This window comes from Corvus hawaiiensis, chromosome 2, assembly GCF_020740725.1.
Source record: "Corvus hawaiiensis isolate bCorHaw1 chromosome 2, bCorHaw1.pri.cur, whole genome shotgun sequence".
Lineage (NCBI taxonomy): Eukaryota > Metazoa > Chordata > Aves > Passeriformes > Corvidae > Corvus > Corvus hawaiiensis.
The window spans coordinates 104422148-104434814 of record NC_063214.1 but is presented as its reverse complement, the minus strand read 5'-3'; the positions used below and the strand labels follow the sequence as shown (position 1 = coordinate 104434814).

The following is a 12667-nucleotide window of genomic DNA, read 5'->3' as shown; positions in this document are numbered from 1 at the left end:
AAACTTCATTTTATTTCTAACTTATTTACAGTTAAACATTCAGAATCATAAAATATGAAGTATAAAATATTTAACAAAATAGATGCAGTCCGTGTTGTTCAGATGCACCGTAAATATATGATGAAACAGTAAACAGCATAGGAATTTTCTGATGGTCCTGTCGTTTACCAGGGGAAAGGGTGTGTAGACCTGCCTCATACATTCTGTTCTGACCATTATGGCACCAATCTTTCATTTCAGACAGAACACCACCATCACTCTGGTTTCTGTGTCCTCAGTCCTCCACAGTTACCTGCACTGTCTAAAATGCCAACACTAAAGTTCAATACATCAGATACCCTCTGAAGCTGGTATATTCATATATCCAATACTTTTTTTTTTAAATACAGAATTTCCTAGAAAAGAAGAATCGGGTAATTCAGTCCATATGAACAAAAGATTCATTTATTATATATATATTCTCTAGTTAGTTATAATAGTCTCTTGTATTTTAAATGTCTTTTTGCTATTTTCAATGCTTAAAAATTATAATTTTAAAACATTAAATATTGTGTTATATACATTATGATTTAATTAATCATTCTAAACATGGAGCATTCTCCAAGTGAAAACTTGGATGAAACAGAAAACAATTTCATTGACATAACAGGCTTTAGAAACTCACTTCATACAACCATAAATTTGACTATATGAAAAATAGCCAAACATCAATTTGCTCCTATATGGGACTTTTTTCTGCTTGTTTTTCTGATCTTGGGGAGAGGGTTTTTTGGCTGTTGCTTTTGTATAAACCGAAGGACAGATCTAGTCATTACTTTTCTCAATGTTCAGTATTTTAACTTTTTTTAATCTCATACCTATTTTATATAAAATAACAAAATATACAGAGAAAGCTGAGTTTGTTACATTAGTTCATACACATACAGTAAATAAAAGTTTTTTATGTATGGCTTTGCAAAGGTAGATTATGAAGTGACTTTTGTATTTTACTTGTTTAAAAGCATTTTTAGAGAACGTGTTAGTGTGCTTACAATAGCGGCCATGGTATTCGGATGTCGAGCCAAGAGTTTAATGCTAGGATCACCAGAGGTCTTGCCTGACACTGCTTCTGCAGCCCTCAGAAGACAAATGTAGTTTATTACAACCTCGTCTATCTTAGCTATAATTTCCTGCTGCTGTGTTTGAGAGTTCATGACTTTAACTAAACGCATGCAGGCTTCTGTTAAGCAACAGAGTACTTGAAAGCTGGAAGTCATAGCTAAAAGCATTTCCTCAGGGCTTTTATCAGCCATGGCCATTTTCCTGCAGGCACTTCCCAACTGTCTCGATTCCAAAGATAACAGTTGTTTGTACTTAGAAAGTTTAAGGTCATATGTTTCTGGATGTAAATCTTCTCTCTTGCCCATACTTGCTCGGACCAGTGAGAGTAGCTCATTGGCATCCTTTTGTGCTGCAATAAATCCATCAGGCATTGCATAAGTTTTCTCTTTCATCACATTTATTCGTGTGATTCGCGCATCGAAGGCTACATCGTTGAAATTCACATCAATTTGGCCACCTTGGGTGTCAGCACTGCTCTTCTCATGCTCATTGACTGCATCATATGGGGGCTCAGCAGCTTTTGGGGACTCCAAGACTTTCTGCTCATTGTCACTGGACAACAACTGAGCAACTGGTTCTGAGAGCTCACACAGGATCTGTGGTTCAAAGAGATGTGAGAGCTGATGGCTGTCTTGGTCATCTTCCTCCTCATTGTCATCATTTCCTCTGCTCAGGAAGCAATAGCTAAAGGGGCCCCGACACCTCCAGGTGCTGGTGGTCAGCTTTCGCAAGGGCAATGTTCGACACTGCTTGGAGTCCTTCTGACTGGTGCCTGTGCCCAAACACCTCTTACTGTCCTTCCTATCAGTGCTGACGTACACACAACTCTGAGAATAACTTTTTGACAGCTTTTTGCCCAGGGAAAATTCCACCCTTCTCTCCAATTTGGATTCATCCTTTCGGGTGCTGTCCAGGCATTTCAAGCTGGTCGTGGCTGCCTTCTTCTCAAACAGCATCTCAATGCCTGCAGATCCTCCAATGCTGCTGCTGCTGCTGCTGCGTCTCAGCACTTTCTTGTTCTGCGGCATCCTGAGGCTTCCTCCTATCATGTCATATGGCCGTAAACTAACTGTTGCCCCACAAGCCTGATTTACTTTGGGAATGTCACAAGAGTCTTCATTTTGACTTGGCACCTTTGATTCTGATAGCATGGATGATAGCATGATGGAGTCAGCTAGAGGCTGTCTAGGAAAAGCTGTAGGCATGCCTCCTTGTCTTCCCTTTTCAGGCTCTGTGAAAGCTACACTAGGGGTAGTAGAAGAGCAGACAGAATAATTAAACATCACCCTGATAATATTCATAGACTGAACTTTTAAATATCTTTTAACAGTCAGGACAAATGGTTTCCTGGTATTTCCCAATGGTCTGCATTCCTCAAAATATTCCACAAAAAATCATTAGCAGTCTTCTGTATTTCACTAAAATGCCTTTTACAATCGGTCAACAAATTATAACTTATGAATAACTATTTTTTGATTTCACTATAGCAGACTTACTCAAGAAAAGGAACAGCAAATCATGTACAAAACATCCTAAATCTCCCCTAATACACTGATTGCATGTTTTCAATTAACTAATTAATACTTTCAGATTAAAACACCATTTTAACTACACCTGAAACAGTATGGAAAGATGCGTTCATGGTAATTTTGGTTTGGTTTTGTGGCAGTTTTTTGGCAGAGAAAGATTATTTCTCATTCTAACTCCTAATCTGTTCCACTTTTGGATTTTCATGCATTCTCACACTATGCTACATGAGTATTGCAACCCAAGAAGGGAGAAACACTTAAAATCCAACTGAAAGAATTTCAATGCTGCCTTTGAAAAACTGTGCATTTTTTTATAACTGTAAAGAAACACCTAGTGTCAGATTGTGAAGGAAATACCTGCTTAATAAGGTAGTGACATTTTCTTATTCTTAACATTTAGAGCTTTTTATTCATATTGGCATGTTTTTGACAACCTGCTAAAATGGCATATAAGACACCTAAGAAATGAATCAAAGGTTTTGCTCCCCTACATTAATGTAATTTCTGAATTAATTTCATAATCTAACAAGGAACTCAAGTGACTATGGATTTTGGAGATGCTTCCGAAGAGCGGAAGAGAGGCCTCTCTGTCAGTGTCCCTCCAAATATTTTAACTGTAATGAGAGGGTTTTTAAGAAGTTGTATGCAGCTCATCAGAATATCTCAACATGTACAAGTAAAATGAACAGATAAACTGAAGGTCTAATCTCACTGTCTTCTACAGCTTGTTGATGTAGTTCCAGATAAAGATAATAGAAATGTCTTGCCTAGACCTCAACATGAACTTGTAGCTTTAAGAATAAACACAAGAAACACTCTATTACTGCTGTACCTGTAGTTTCTTTTATCTTGGGGATCCGATGACATCCTTCTCTCAAAGTGCCAAAAAGTGGTTCAGCATTAATTGCTGAATGCACAACAGGCACCGTCATTCTGTGACACACAGCTTCAGGCTGCTGGTGCAGGTCCTTGTATGTCGTTCCATGGTTTGGAAGAATGGCAGCTCTTTCATCAGCTGGAACATAGGCAATGCCCTTCATTGATGGATCAGAGATGATGTGCTTACCATCAGAGGTACAAAGAGGGGATTCAACAGGGGTAGCACATGTGCTACTGCCGGTGCTGCATCCCGCGTCCACTGAAGAGCACTGAGAGCTCTGCAGCGAGAAATGGCCTTCACTTTGCAGAGATGACATGCGCTTAGCCAAGTGATATTCACAAAGTCTAGCCACACTCTGCTCAGCTTCTGGAAGCTTTGAAGGATGGTCATCTGCAGATAAATCGGTATCTTCTGCATCGTTTAGGTCTTTGGCTGAAGACACGGGAGTCATATCTGACAGGAAGTTTTCCCCTTGGCTAAGCCCTGAGGTATCATCCTGATCCACCTCAGGATTCACTTCATCCTTACAGTCAGTTTCTGTTTTACCAAGGACAGGAACTCTTGGAAAAGTCTTCCCATTAACAGTTTCTGGGCTTGGCTTATCTGCTGCCCCATCATCAGCAGCATACCATCTTTGGCGAAAGGCAGTTCTCTCCACATTAAAAGTGCTTACGCGCTGGCTGTCTCTTGCTGACAGAGTTCCAAATTTAGCTTTTAGGTCTTCATCAGACTCTGCTTTTTTATTTCCCTGTTGCTTTTTCACAGTAGCATTGCCATCAGAGGATGCTTTTACTTCGCTATCTGTCATCTTATTTTTCCTTTTACTAGTGCAAGAATATACCAAGGATCCCATGTGCAATTTGCTAAAATAATCAGTGACAGATTTTGTTTCCATGGTCTCTGGCTCCATTTCCATGTTGTCGGAATGAAGAATCTGCTTTGAAGGCACAACTTTTGACTGTAGCTCTGTGGCCTGACCACCAGACAAAGGCTGTGAGGGCTTCTTTCCTGGCCCTCCAGCCTGATTCTTAGCAATGGGAAATTCAGTCTGCTCTTCCACAAGTGGTTGGTAGCCTTCACTTGTGGTCAAAAACATACGTGCAGTGTTTTCCGACTGTTTCTGTGCTGTGGCTAGTTCAGAGCTTTCAGTCATTTCAGAGGAATTTGTTTCATTGCCAGAATCTGAAGATGACTCAGGGCTATATGCTCGCAGGATAGCTACACCTGCAAGCCACAAAAAATAAGAGTCAATTAAATGACAGCAGCTGAGGCACCTGGATAAGTGACAAGCAAAAGGGGGTGTATTAGAGACAAAAATATTCTTTGTAAGAACACTCTGACTTTATTGCACAGTTCCCGAGACAGGTAGTTTAATAACAGTGGTGGCTCCATTAAATATGAAATATGATGTATGCAAAATGACGGCAAAAAATAATAGGAAAACTAAAAAAAAACCAAACCAACCCTCATGAAATGGAGTACTTCCAAAGCTAAATGGATGAGATGGAATGATTTTCAATGAATAAATGTAACTATGGTGAAAGAACCTGAATTGTCATTCGTCTGCTGTTCCTCTGAAGCAGCCAAAGCTTCTAGTGCTTGAAGTGTAGAGACTACGGCATCATCTAGCTCCTTCTCACCCTTCCCCTCTGTATTAGTAGGGACAGCATCGATAAGCGACACTGGAATGTCATCATTGCCTAGATTACTGTCTTGCTCCTTGTTGTCTCTAGGCTGTGTTGCTTGATTCTGAGAGTCCTCCTCATCTGAACTGTCCCTGAAACCAGGTGGAGGAGCAGCAATGGCCATGTTTAAGGTATGCAAAAGGAAATCATCTTCATTGTCATCACCTTCCGGAGGAGGAAGTGAAGTCAAATCAATAATGTCATCACTAGAACCAGAAAGGCTGAGAAGAGCAGGCCTATTTATTTCTCCTACCATAATATCTTCTTCACAGCTTACTTCATCTTCATCTTCAGCATCGTCTGTGTTTTCTGCATAACAGATATCATGCAGCAAAGGCTCTTCTATCCCTTCCGCAGCTCCAAATATTTTACCATCGCTTATAGTTGCATAAACAGAATTTGTAGCAAACTGAAGGCTTTCAGCATCCGGTGACAAATCCAGGCCTTTAATATCATTGGCATTACTAAGATAAATGGCTCTTTGTTTTTCTAGTACTTCTGGACTTTCATCCAAAAGCCTTTCATAGCCAAGAGTCTGGGGACTGATACCATCCAAGCTGGGATCTCCAAATATAAAGGAAACTTTTGCTCCCCTGGGAGAATCCTGTGCTTTCTTGCTAGGTTCCAAACCTGAGAGTGACAGCAGTGAAGGCTGGTTAAAATTTCTGCTTTCTTCTGTTTCAGCGGGGTCACTTTGCTTGGCCAGATGCTGATCAAATCCACCTGAATTATAAGTATTCTCTATGTAGAGATGTCTGTGTTCTTTTTGACATAGCAGACTTTCGGAAACATCTACAGTCTTCTGCTTTGGATCAGCAAAGGACATTTGAGCCTCCTGATCTCCTTCGGCCAGGAAAGTGGTAGTTTTTGGTATACAATTCCATTCAGAAGCAAGGATATTATGTTTCCCTCTATTTTCAGGTCCTATAGCATTATGAAATAAAATCAACATTGTGAAATCAAAGAACAAAGTAATGTAATTTGTAAACAATCATTTGTTGATGCTGAGTATTAAACACTCTGAATAGGATAGTTGAGCCATCAAATATATCAGAAAGGCACTTTCAAATTCACCTCTGTTCTAAGTTAAATACCTGTTGATTTAATGACCTAAAGTTTAACTGGTACTTCTGTACCCTAGAAAAAATCTAAAATGCTATTCCAGGCATAGCAACACAAAAGCAGCTGGTTTCTCCAACCATATGTATTCTGACAAAAGATGTATGCATATAAAATAATAACACTCACAGAAGCATGCCTCTGTCTACTAGAGTATGAAGGAAAATCAACACAGGTTTTATTTTACTATGAAGATGCTAATATAGGCTGGATCTTAGAACATTATAAAGCTGAATGAATACTGTGTTGCTAGGTCTGAGTGAGCAATCAGATCTCATTTGACACAGCCTTCTATTTATCTGGAGGTGCTCCGGCTTCAGTTGATGTCTGCTTTATACACTGGACCATCATTAACATACTGTGAAATAAATACCTGTTTCTCGGCTCCCTGCATTTTTCTTGTTGGCCACGTTAAATATTGAACGTCTTGAGTCAACCAGCAGTCTGTAGTATCCAGCTGTTAGGCAAGCAAGATTCATTGCATCTGATGACTCCATCAGAAGAGTAATAGGCTAAGAAGAATACAATCCAGTTAAGGCTGTTCCTCCTCAATTTGTTTGCCTGTTGACCATACTATTACATCAAAGCAAAAGGAATTTCATCACAAACACCACACTGAAAATTTATTGAGCATTTATTTTCCTCACTACCAATATCAAACAGTATAAAAAGTTTAGTCAAGACTGGAGTTGTAGTAAGGTAGAAGTCCAACTTGACATCTTAACAACTGAGTGCCCTCTTTCTGAATGAAGCTAACTATTTTAAGACTCGTGCTCCATCTTTTTCTTGCACAGACACCTTACTCTTGCCAAAGCACTATTTAATGTTACTCTGAATCTGCCACAGGTTAAGAACCTGGTACATTAGGTGCTGGAGTCTTGCAGTTGTATGGGAATCTGCTGCTTCCCAGAAAATGTGGTGCACTAAGAATAAGCAAGGAAGAATGACAAGGGAAGCAAACAGTCAGGGAAAGCTGAGGTTCATAAAATACAGCAGTCAGGCTAAAGCTGTCATTACACAGCAGAAACAGAGACAGATCAACAGAACACCAGCCTGGTGTTACTGAAAAGACAAGTGGTGAAAAAATAAGCAGATAAACAGAGACAAAGAGAATGGAGAAAGATCCCCAGGAGGGTAATCAGCAAAGAAAACAAACACAAAACACTGTAAAAAAAAAAAAGCCAGTCCTAACAAAAATGAAAGACCTCAGAGCTTTGAAAACTGTGGCTGCCAGGATAGCAAGCAGCGAACCCAAGACATCCATGTGAAACACACTTTAATTAATTTTTCTTTTGCCATTATGTATACATTTTCTTGCCTAAAAATTTGTTCATGTCTCTATAGCTTTTAATACCAAAAGCTGTTCTCCTCAAATGTAATTTATTAAGGTGGCTAGCCTCTGCAACTCCTAGACAGGAAATAAAAATGAAGCCCTTACCGTGATGCATAGATAGAAATTAGACCACAGACAACCCATCTTATCACTCACAGTGTGTAGTGACTCACAGTATGTGGACATTTGTGACAATTTATCATAATTCAGCATGCAGAGCCCACTGTCAGAAGACAGATGCAAGGACCTGCACCATCCATTCCAGAAGGAATGTCACATGCAACAAGGATGACTCTCCAACCTACTCAAGCCCTTACTAGTAAAAAGACAACTGATTCTGATGGAAGCTCTGGCCAAAACATAACTGATGATCACACCTTATTACCAAACCCACAACAGGTCCAATGAGCTTTTAAAGGCTTGTGCTACAGCATCTTGGGCCAAAATGTTCCAGCTGCCCTGAATGTTGTATAAACTGTTTTCAGCAACTTGGGAAAATATATGAGGGTTTTTTTTTTTCTTTAACCTATTTTTGCTACAGCTTGAGCTTCTATTCAATACATGCTTCTTTCAAGGTATTCAACTATAGATTTTATAGTTACTATAAATTATTAAACCTACAGTGGGTTAATTAATCTCTGTTCTTTTGAGCAACTACTAAAAACTGACATTTGAAATGCTACATTCATCTCAAGTTTTCTGCAGTGATTGGCAGAAACTTATGAACTCCACAAAGATCTCAGATTGCTGAAAACAATGCTGTGAAATACTGGTAATCTGCTGAAAAGTCCTGTGACAGCTAAACTTTTATTGCCTGCTTCTGCCAAGTGAAACATGCTTGAGAACATATTTAAAGAAACAAAAATAAAATAAAAATCTAAACTGTCTGTTCATTTAGAAAATAATGTAATATATAACATATACTGGTACATTCAGAACCTGGATATATGAACCTACTACTTGAGGGTAAGTCAAAGGATGAAAACATCACTTGAGAATACCTACCTCTGTGTGCCTGCATCTCCTTCACAGGACATAGTCTCAACCCCTACTTGCGCCCCACAGAGAGGCAACTTTTTGTCAAATTCCACTCAGAGTCTGCTAGATTTTTATTTTTAGTCAGTCTCTCTGGGTTTGAGATCACATGTGTTGAAGTGCAAAGAGATGGGGATATGCACAATTTGCAGTAAGACAGTAACAGTATTATAATATATAACAACATAACACCATGGTAATACATAATACTATGGCATACGGTGCTGCATATTACATATGGGCAGATGGGAAACATTTAATTTTGATATTACTTTCTCCATCTGTAAAAAGGTGATAATAGCTTTCTTACAAGAAGGCCATGAGTTTAGCACAGTAATGAAGGCAAAGCAGTCTGCTATCCTCAGATGTTACCATTGCTAAGTACAGTGAAAGAGATGCTGTGTTCACCAACCCGTAAATTTCTCTTAAGCTGCTGTCAAAGAGCATCTAGACTACTTTATAACAATGTTTTTTTCATTACCTTAAATACAGGGAAACAGTTCCAGATCAATAAACCTAAAGTATTCAAAGCAAAAGCTTAGTAAAATATTCCTCATGTGTGCTTTTTGTGTATAGCTGGGTAGGCGAAAAGAAGTGTTAGGTTCTATTTATTTTAATCAAATATTTAAGTTTCAAGTATAATGAGAGCTCTTCCTTCAATCTCTGGTTAAGATTAATGTCCTAGAAAGTCTATGAAGGTTTCCACTTCAAAGCCAAATAGAAACCACACCAAAAACACCCAGGACAGTGTAACATACAAAACGCCACTCATTTTGCTGCTAAGATGCCTCAGATGGGAGGTGTTAGTGAGATTTAAAAGAAATTAAATTACTACAGGTAGATGATGAGCACCTGTGAATATATTACGTAGGGTAAAGCACTGAACTGAAATTCTAAAGGCTAAGAAAGAAACCCATGCACTTTAGCAGTCTATTTAATTGGGAACTGTTATGTGGTTACTTGCAGTGAACTTTGTGGATGTAACACTGGATTACAGGGGACCCTGGTTCAGTGCAGCTGGCAATTCTTTACTGGTAATGACACTGTATATTACACTAGAAGGAGCTTCAAAAGAAGGCAAATTTCACCATCACCTCTTCTTACCATGGAAATTCATGAAGATAATAACAAAGCAAGTTGCTGGGTGTCAGCTGAGAGAAAAATCAAAATAGAATGCAGGTGCTGGAATACACCAGCCTGGTACACTGTAGCCCAACCTGTAGTATATATGCACTGTGACAAAAAAAAGAGCTGAAAATGCACTCCCAGAGTACTATTGCCATGAAAATGTTCAGAACAGCATAGCTTGATCTAATACTCAAATAAAGACAAAAACATTATTAAAAGATATTATTTCAACACAAATCAGTAACAAACTTACTTTCACATCTAAGACATGCAGCTCAACTCTAACACTGCTCTCATCTTCTGTAAACATCTCAATTCTGTTCACGTGGCTGAAGTCTGCCAGGAGAGCCACAAGATTTGTTTTGGTGTTTATCACATGGCTGATTCCATACCGTGGCCCTACTAACAGAGTCACTTCTGAACGCTTTTCTCCCTGCTTTAACAGAAAAAGAAAAAAAGAACAAGTAAAAAACATGATAGGTACTGCATAGTAACAGAAATCACCAATCCCTTCTTTCAGTTACATAGAGTTACATTTGAAAGGCATTTCTACATTAAAGATTATTATGTTTTTTCTAGGAAGATACAATACACAAGAGCATACTTGATTCGTAATTTAAAAAAAAGTAAAGGAATTTCTTGCTGGATGTTGATTGCACTCTAGTTTTTAGGTGGATAGTTAGATGGACAGACGATGGAAGGACTCTGCTTCTGTTAAAAGAAAAACTTTGTCATTAAGATTTTTCCAGACTAACAATTTTAGCATTCAATAGATAATTGGATGGCATTATTTGCTAAGAAAGTGCTATCTATCTCCAAATTCCAGGTAAATTTTTATTATGACAGATACGTTGTTTTCAAGATGAAAAGGAACAAAAAGTGGTTTGGTTCAATTAAAAATTATATTTAAGCATAAGAATAGAACCTAAATTTCTAAAGAAAATTACATGATCCAGCTTAAAAAAAAAAAAAGGCATTAGGAAAAAAAAAATCAAGAGAGGAGACTATTTTGAGAGAAATGTTACCACTAGTGTTGCCTTGAAGACACGCCCTCCATATAATCGTAGATCACTGAGGAACTTTAGATAATGCACCTTGGCTTGCAGAGCAGAGAGCTGAGAAAGGAGAAACAGGGGTAAGAGGTAGTTGTGGAAATCATCACATAATAAAATTCAGAAAGAAAACATATTTGCATAATATAAAGAGAATGGTCTTCCACAACAGCTCTTTGGAGCCTGAAACTAAATCTTGAGATGCTTGAGCTTCAGATGAGGAGAAACAGTTTCATTCTTAAAATTAATATCTTGCTTGTTTAGTTAAAATGCACTGAGGACTTGGGAATGGGCAGATCAGAGCACTTCAAGAACATCCTAACTGCTTTAATGAAGGGAAAATGTTGAAGTACTCAGATTAAACATCTGTTCACTGAGGGTTTTCAAGGCTAAGACAGCAGCTTTCCATTCATAAACTCCATCAGTTCTTAAACATTTATGTACCTATACAGAGAAAGAGAACAAAAAAATGTGCATGTGTCAGCTATGTATTTTACATTTTGCTAGGTACTTGTGGTGTTTGGCAGATTATTCCAACTTGCTACTGCATTTCCTATTTTCTAAAATAGCACTCTTCTACTATATTTAGTAGGTAATAAATCAGAAAGCTAAATACAGCATATCAATACATATGATCTTATCATGTAATATGTCAGAATTTGTCTCCTATTTTTTTCCTCTGAGCTTAAACTACCTACTTAAAAAAGAAAACTTAGAAATACTTTATGAGACAAAAGGGAAACAAGAAACAGTTCATTTCACCCAGTCTGAATCCAAACCTGACACTTCCCTGGTGTAAATCCTTATATCTGGACTTTTAGAAGATAATATAAAAGAGTCTCATATCATTTGCTAGTTTCATTCCAGTCACTGGATTTCTAATTCAAAATCTTATTTTATCTTGAACAGCATTTTATGGGCCCCATCGTAATTTTTTCCTAGACAACAAGGAGGAAATGAATCCAAAGTAGAGCAACTAGTGGTAATGCTTTCCCCTTTGCTTCACCAGGTGCTCGCTTGGTGCAGAAATACAGAAGGGTTGTAAAAAAACATGAGAATCCTGAGAATGACAAGCTTCCCTTCATGTGAAGGAAGAGAAGACTGCACAAAGAAATCAGTTAGTTTCTGTGTTAGTACCTAGAAGTGAGACAGGAGGCGATGAAGAGCTCAGATGCTTTCTTTCTCAGACTTGCCTGCTAAAAAAGCAGGTTGGCAAAAAACGTATTTCCAAAGCTCAAATCGAAAAGAATGAAACAAAGCCAACAAGGGTTTGCTACAGGAAGGGACTGTTGCAGTATCTCTTCTAACCAAGAACTGATACTACTATGCCACTGTAAGGCATATCTTACACCTGTGAAGCACTGATGGCTTCCAAAATAAACCCAAATTTACACTACCAGATAAATAATAAGCAACTGGGATAATTTAGCTTTAGTTTCAGCATTATAGGAGACATGCAGTGCTTCAGCCTTTCTTCCTGAGGTCAAACGCATAGAGCTATGCTCACAGTCACAATGTGTTCTGAAACCTCCAAGCAGGATTTCTGCTGATCACAGTGAGCCTTAGCTCAGCACCAGCTGTTTTGTAGTTTTTTGGTTCAGAAACAAACTGTCATGAAGCAGGATTCAGCTCATTTTATGTCTCAACTAGTCACTCTTAGGTTCTTTTTATAGTCCATGAAGAGAAATAAGCATTTCTAGGACACAGGCAATCTGACCTATTTTTGGTTCCGAATGTGGGATGAGATGAATTGCTCCCTAGAAGTGCCTATTTCTCTCCATTGACTACAAACAAGAAAAGATGAC

At 38.4% G+C, this 12667-nt stretch overlaps 1 protein-coding gene across 7 annotated transcripts in view; it reads right to left on the bottom strand.

The window, feature by feature from the left end:
• Positions 1 to 426: 426 nt before the first annotated feature.
• FRMPD4 (FERM and PDZ domain containing 4) overlaps positions 427 to 12667 on the bottom strand; it is a 344070-nt gene continuing 331829 nt past the window's right edge. For 5 of the 7 annotated variants that reach the window (XM_048329235.1, XM_048329266.1, XM_048329255.1 and 2 more), the window contains 6 exons: positions 10836 to 10925; positions 10064 to 10246; positions 6688 to 6826; positions 5058 to 6119; positions 3463 to 4734; positions 427 to 2341 (listed from right to left, as the gene is read on the bottom strand). In XM_048329235.1, coding sequence (XP_048185192.1) covers positions 987 to 2341; positions 3463 to 4734; positions 5058 to 6119; positions 6688 to 6826; positions 10064 to 10246; positions 10836 to 10925 — 4101 coding nt within the window. In that variant the 3' untranslated portion in view covers positions 427 to 986. Of the gene's footprint in view, positions 2347 to 3462; positions 4735 to 5057; positions 6120 to 6687; positions 6827 to 10063; positions 10247 to 10835; positions 10926 to 12667 lie in introns of all 7 variants that reach the window. The other 2 variants (XM_048329244.1, XM_048286157.1) reach the window with 2 other exon arrangements.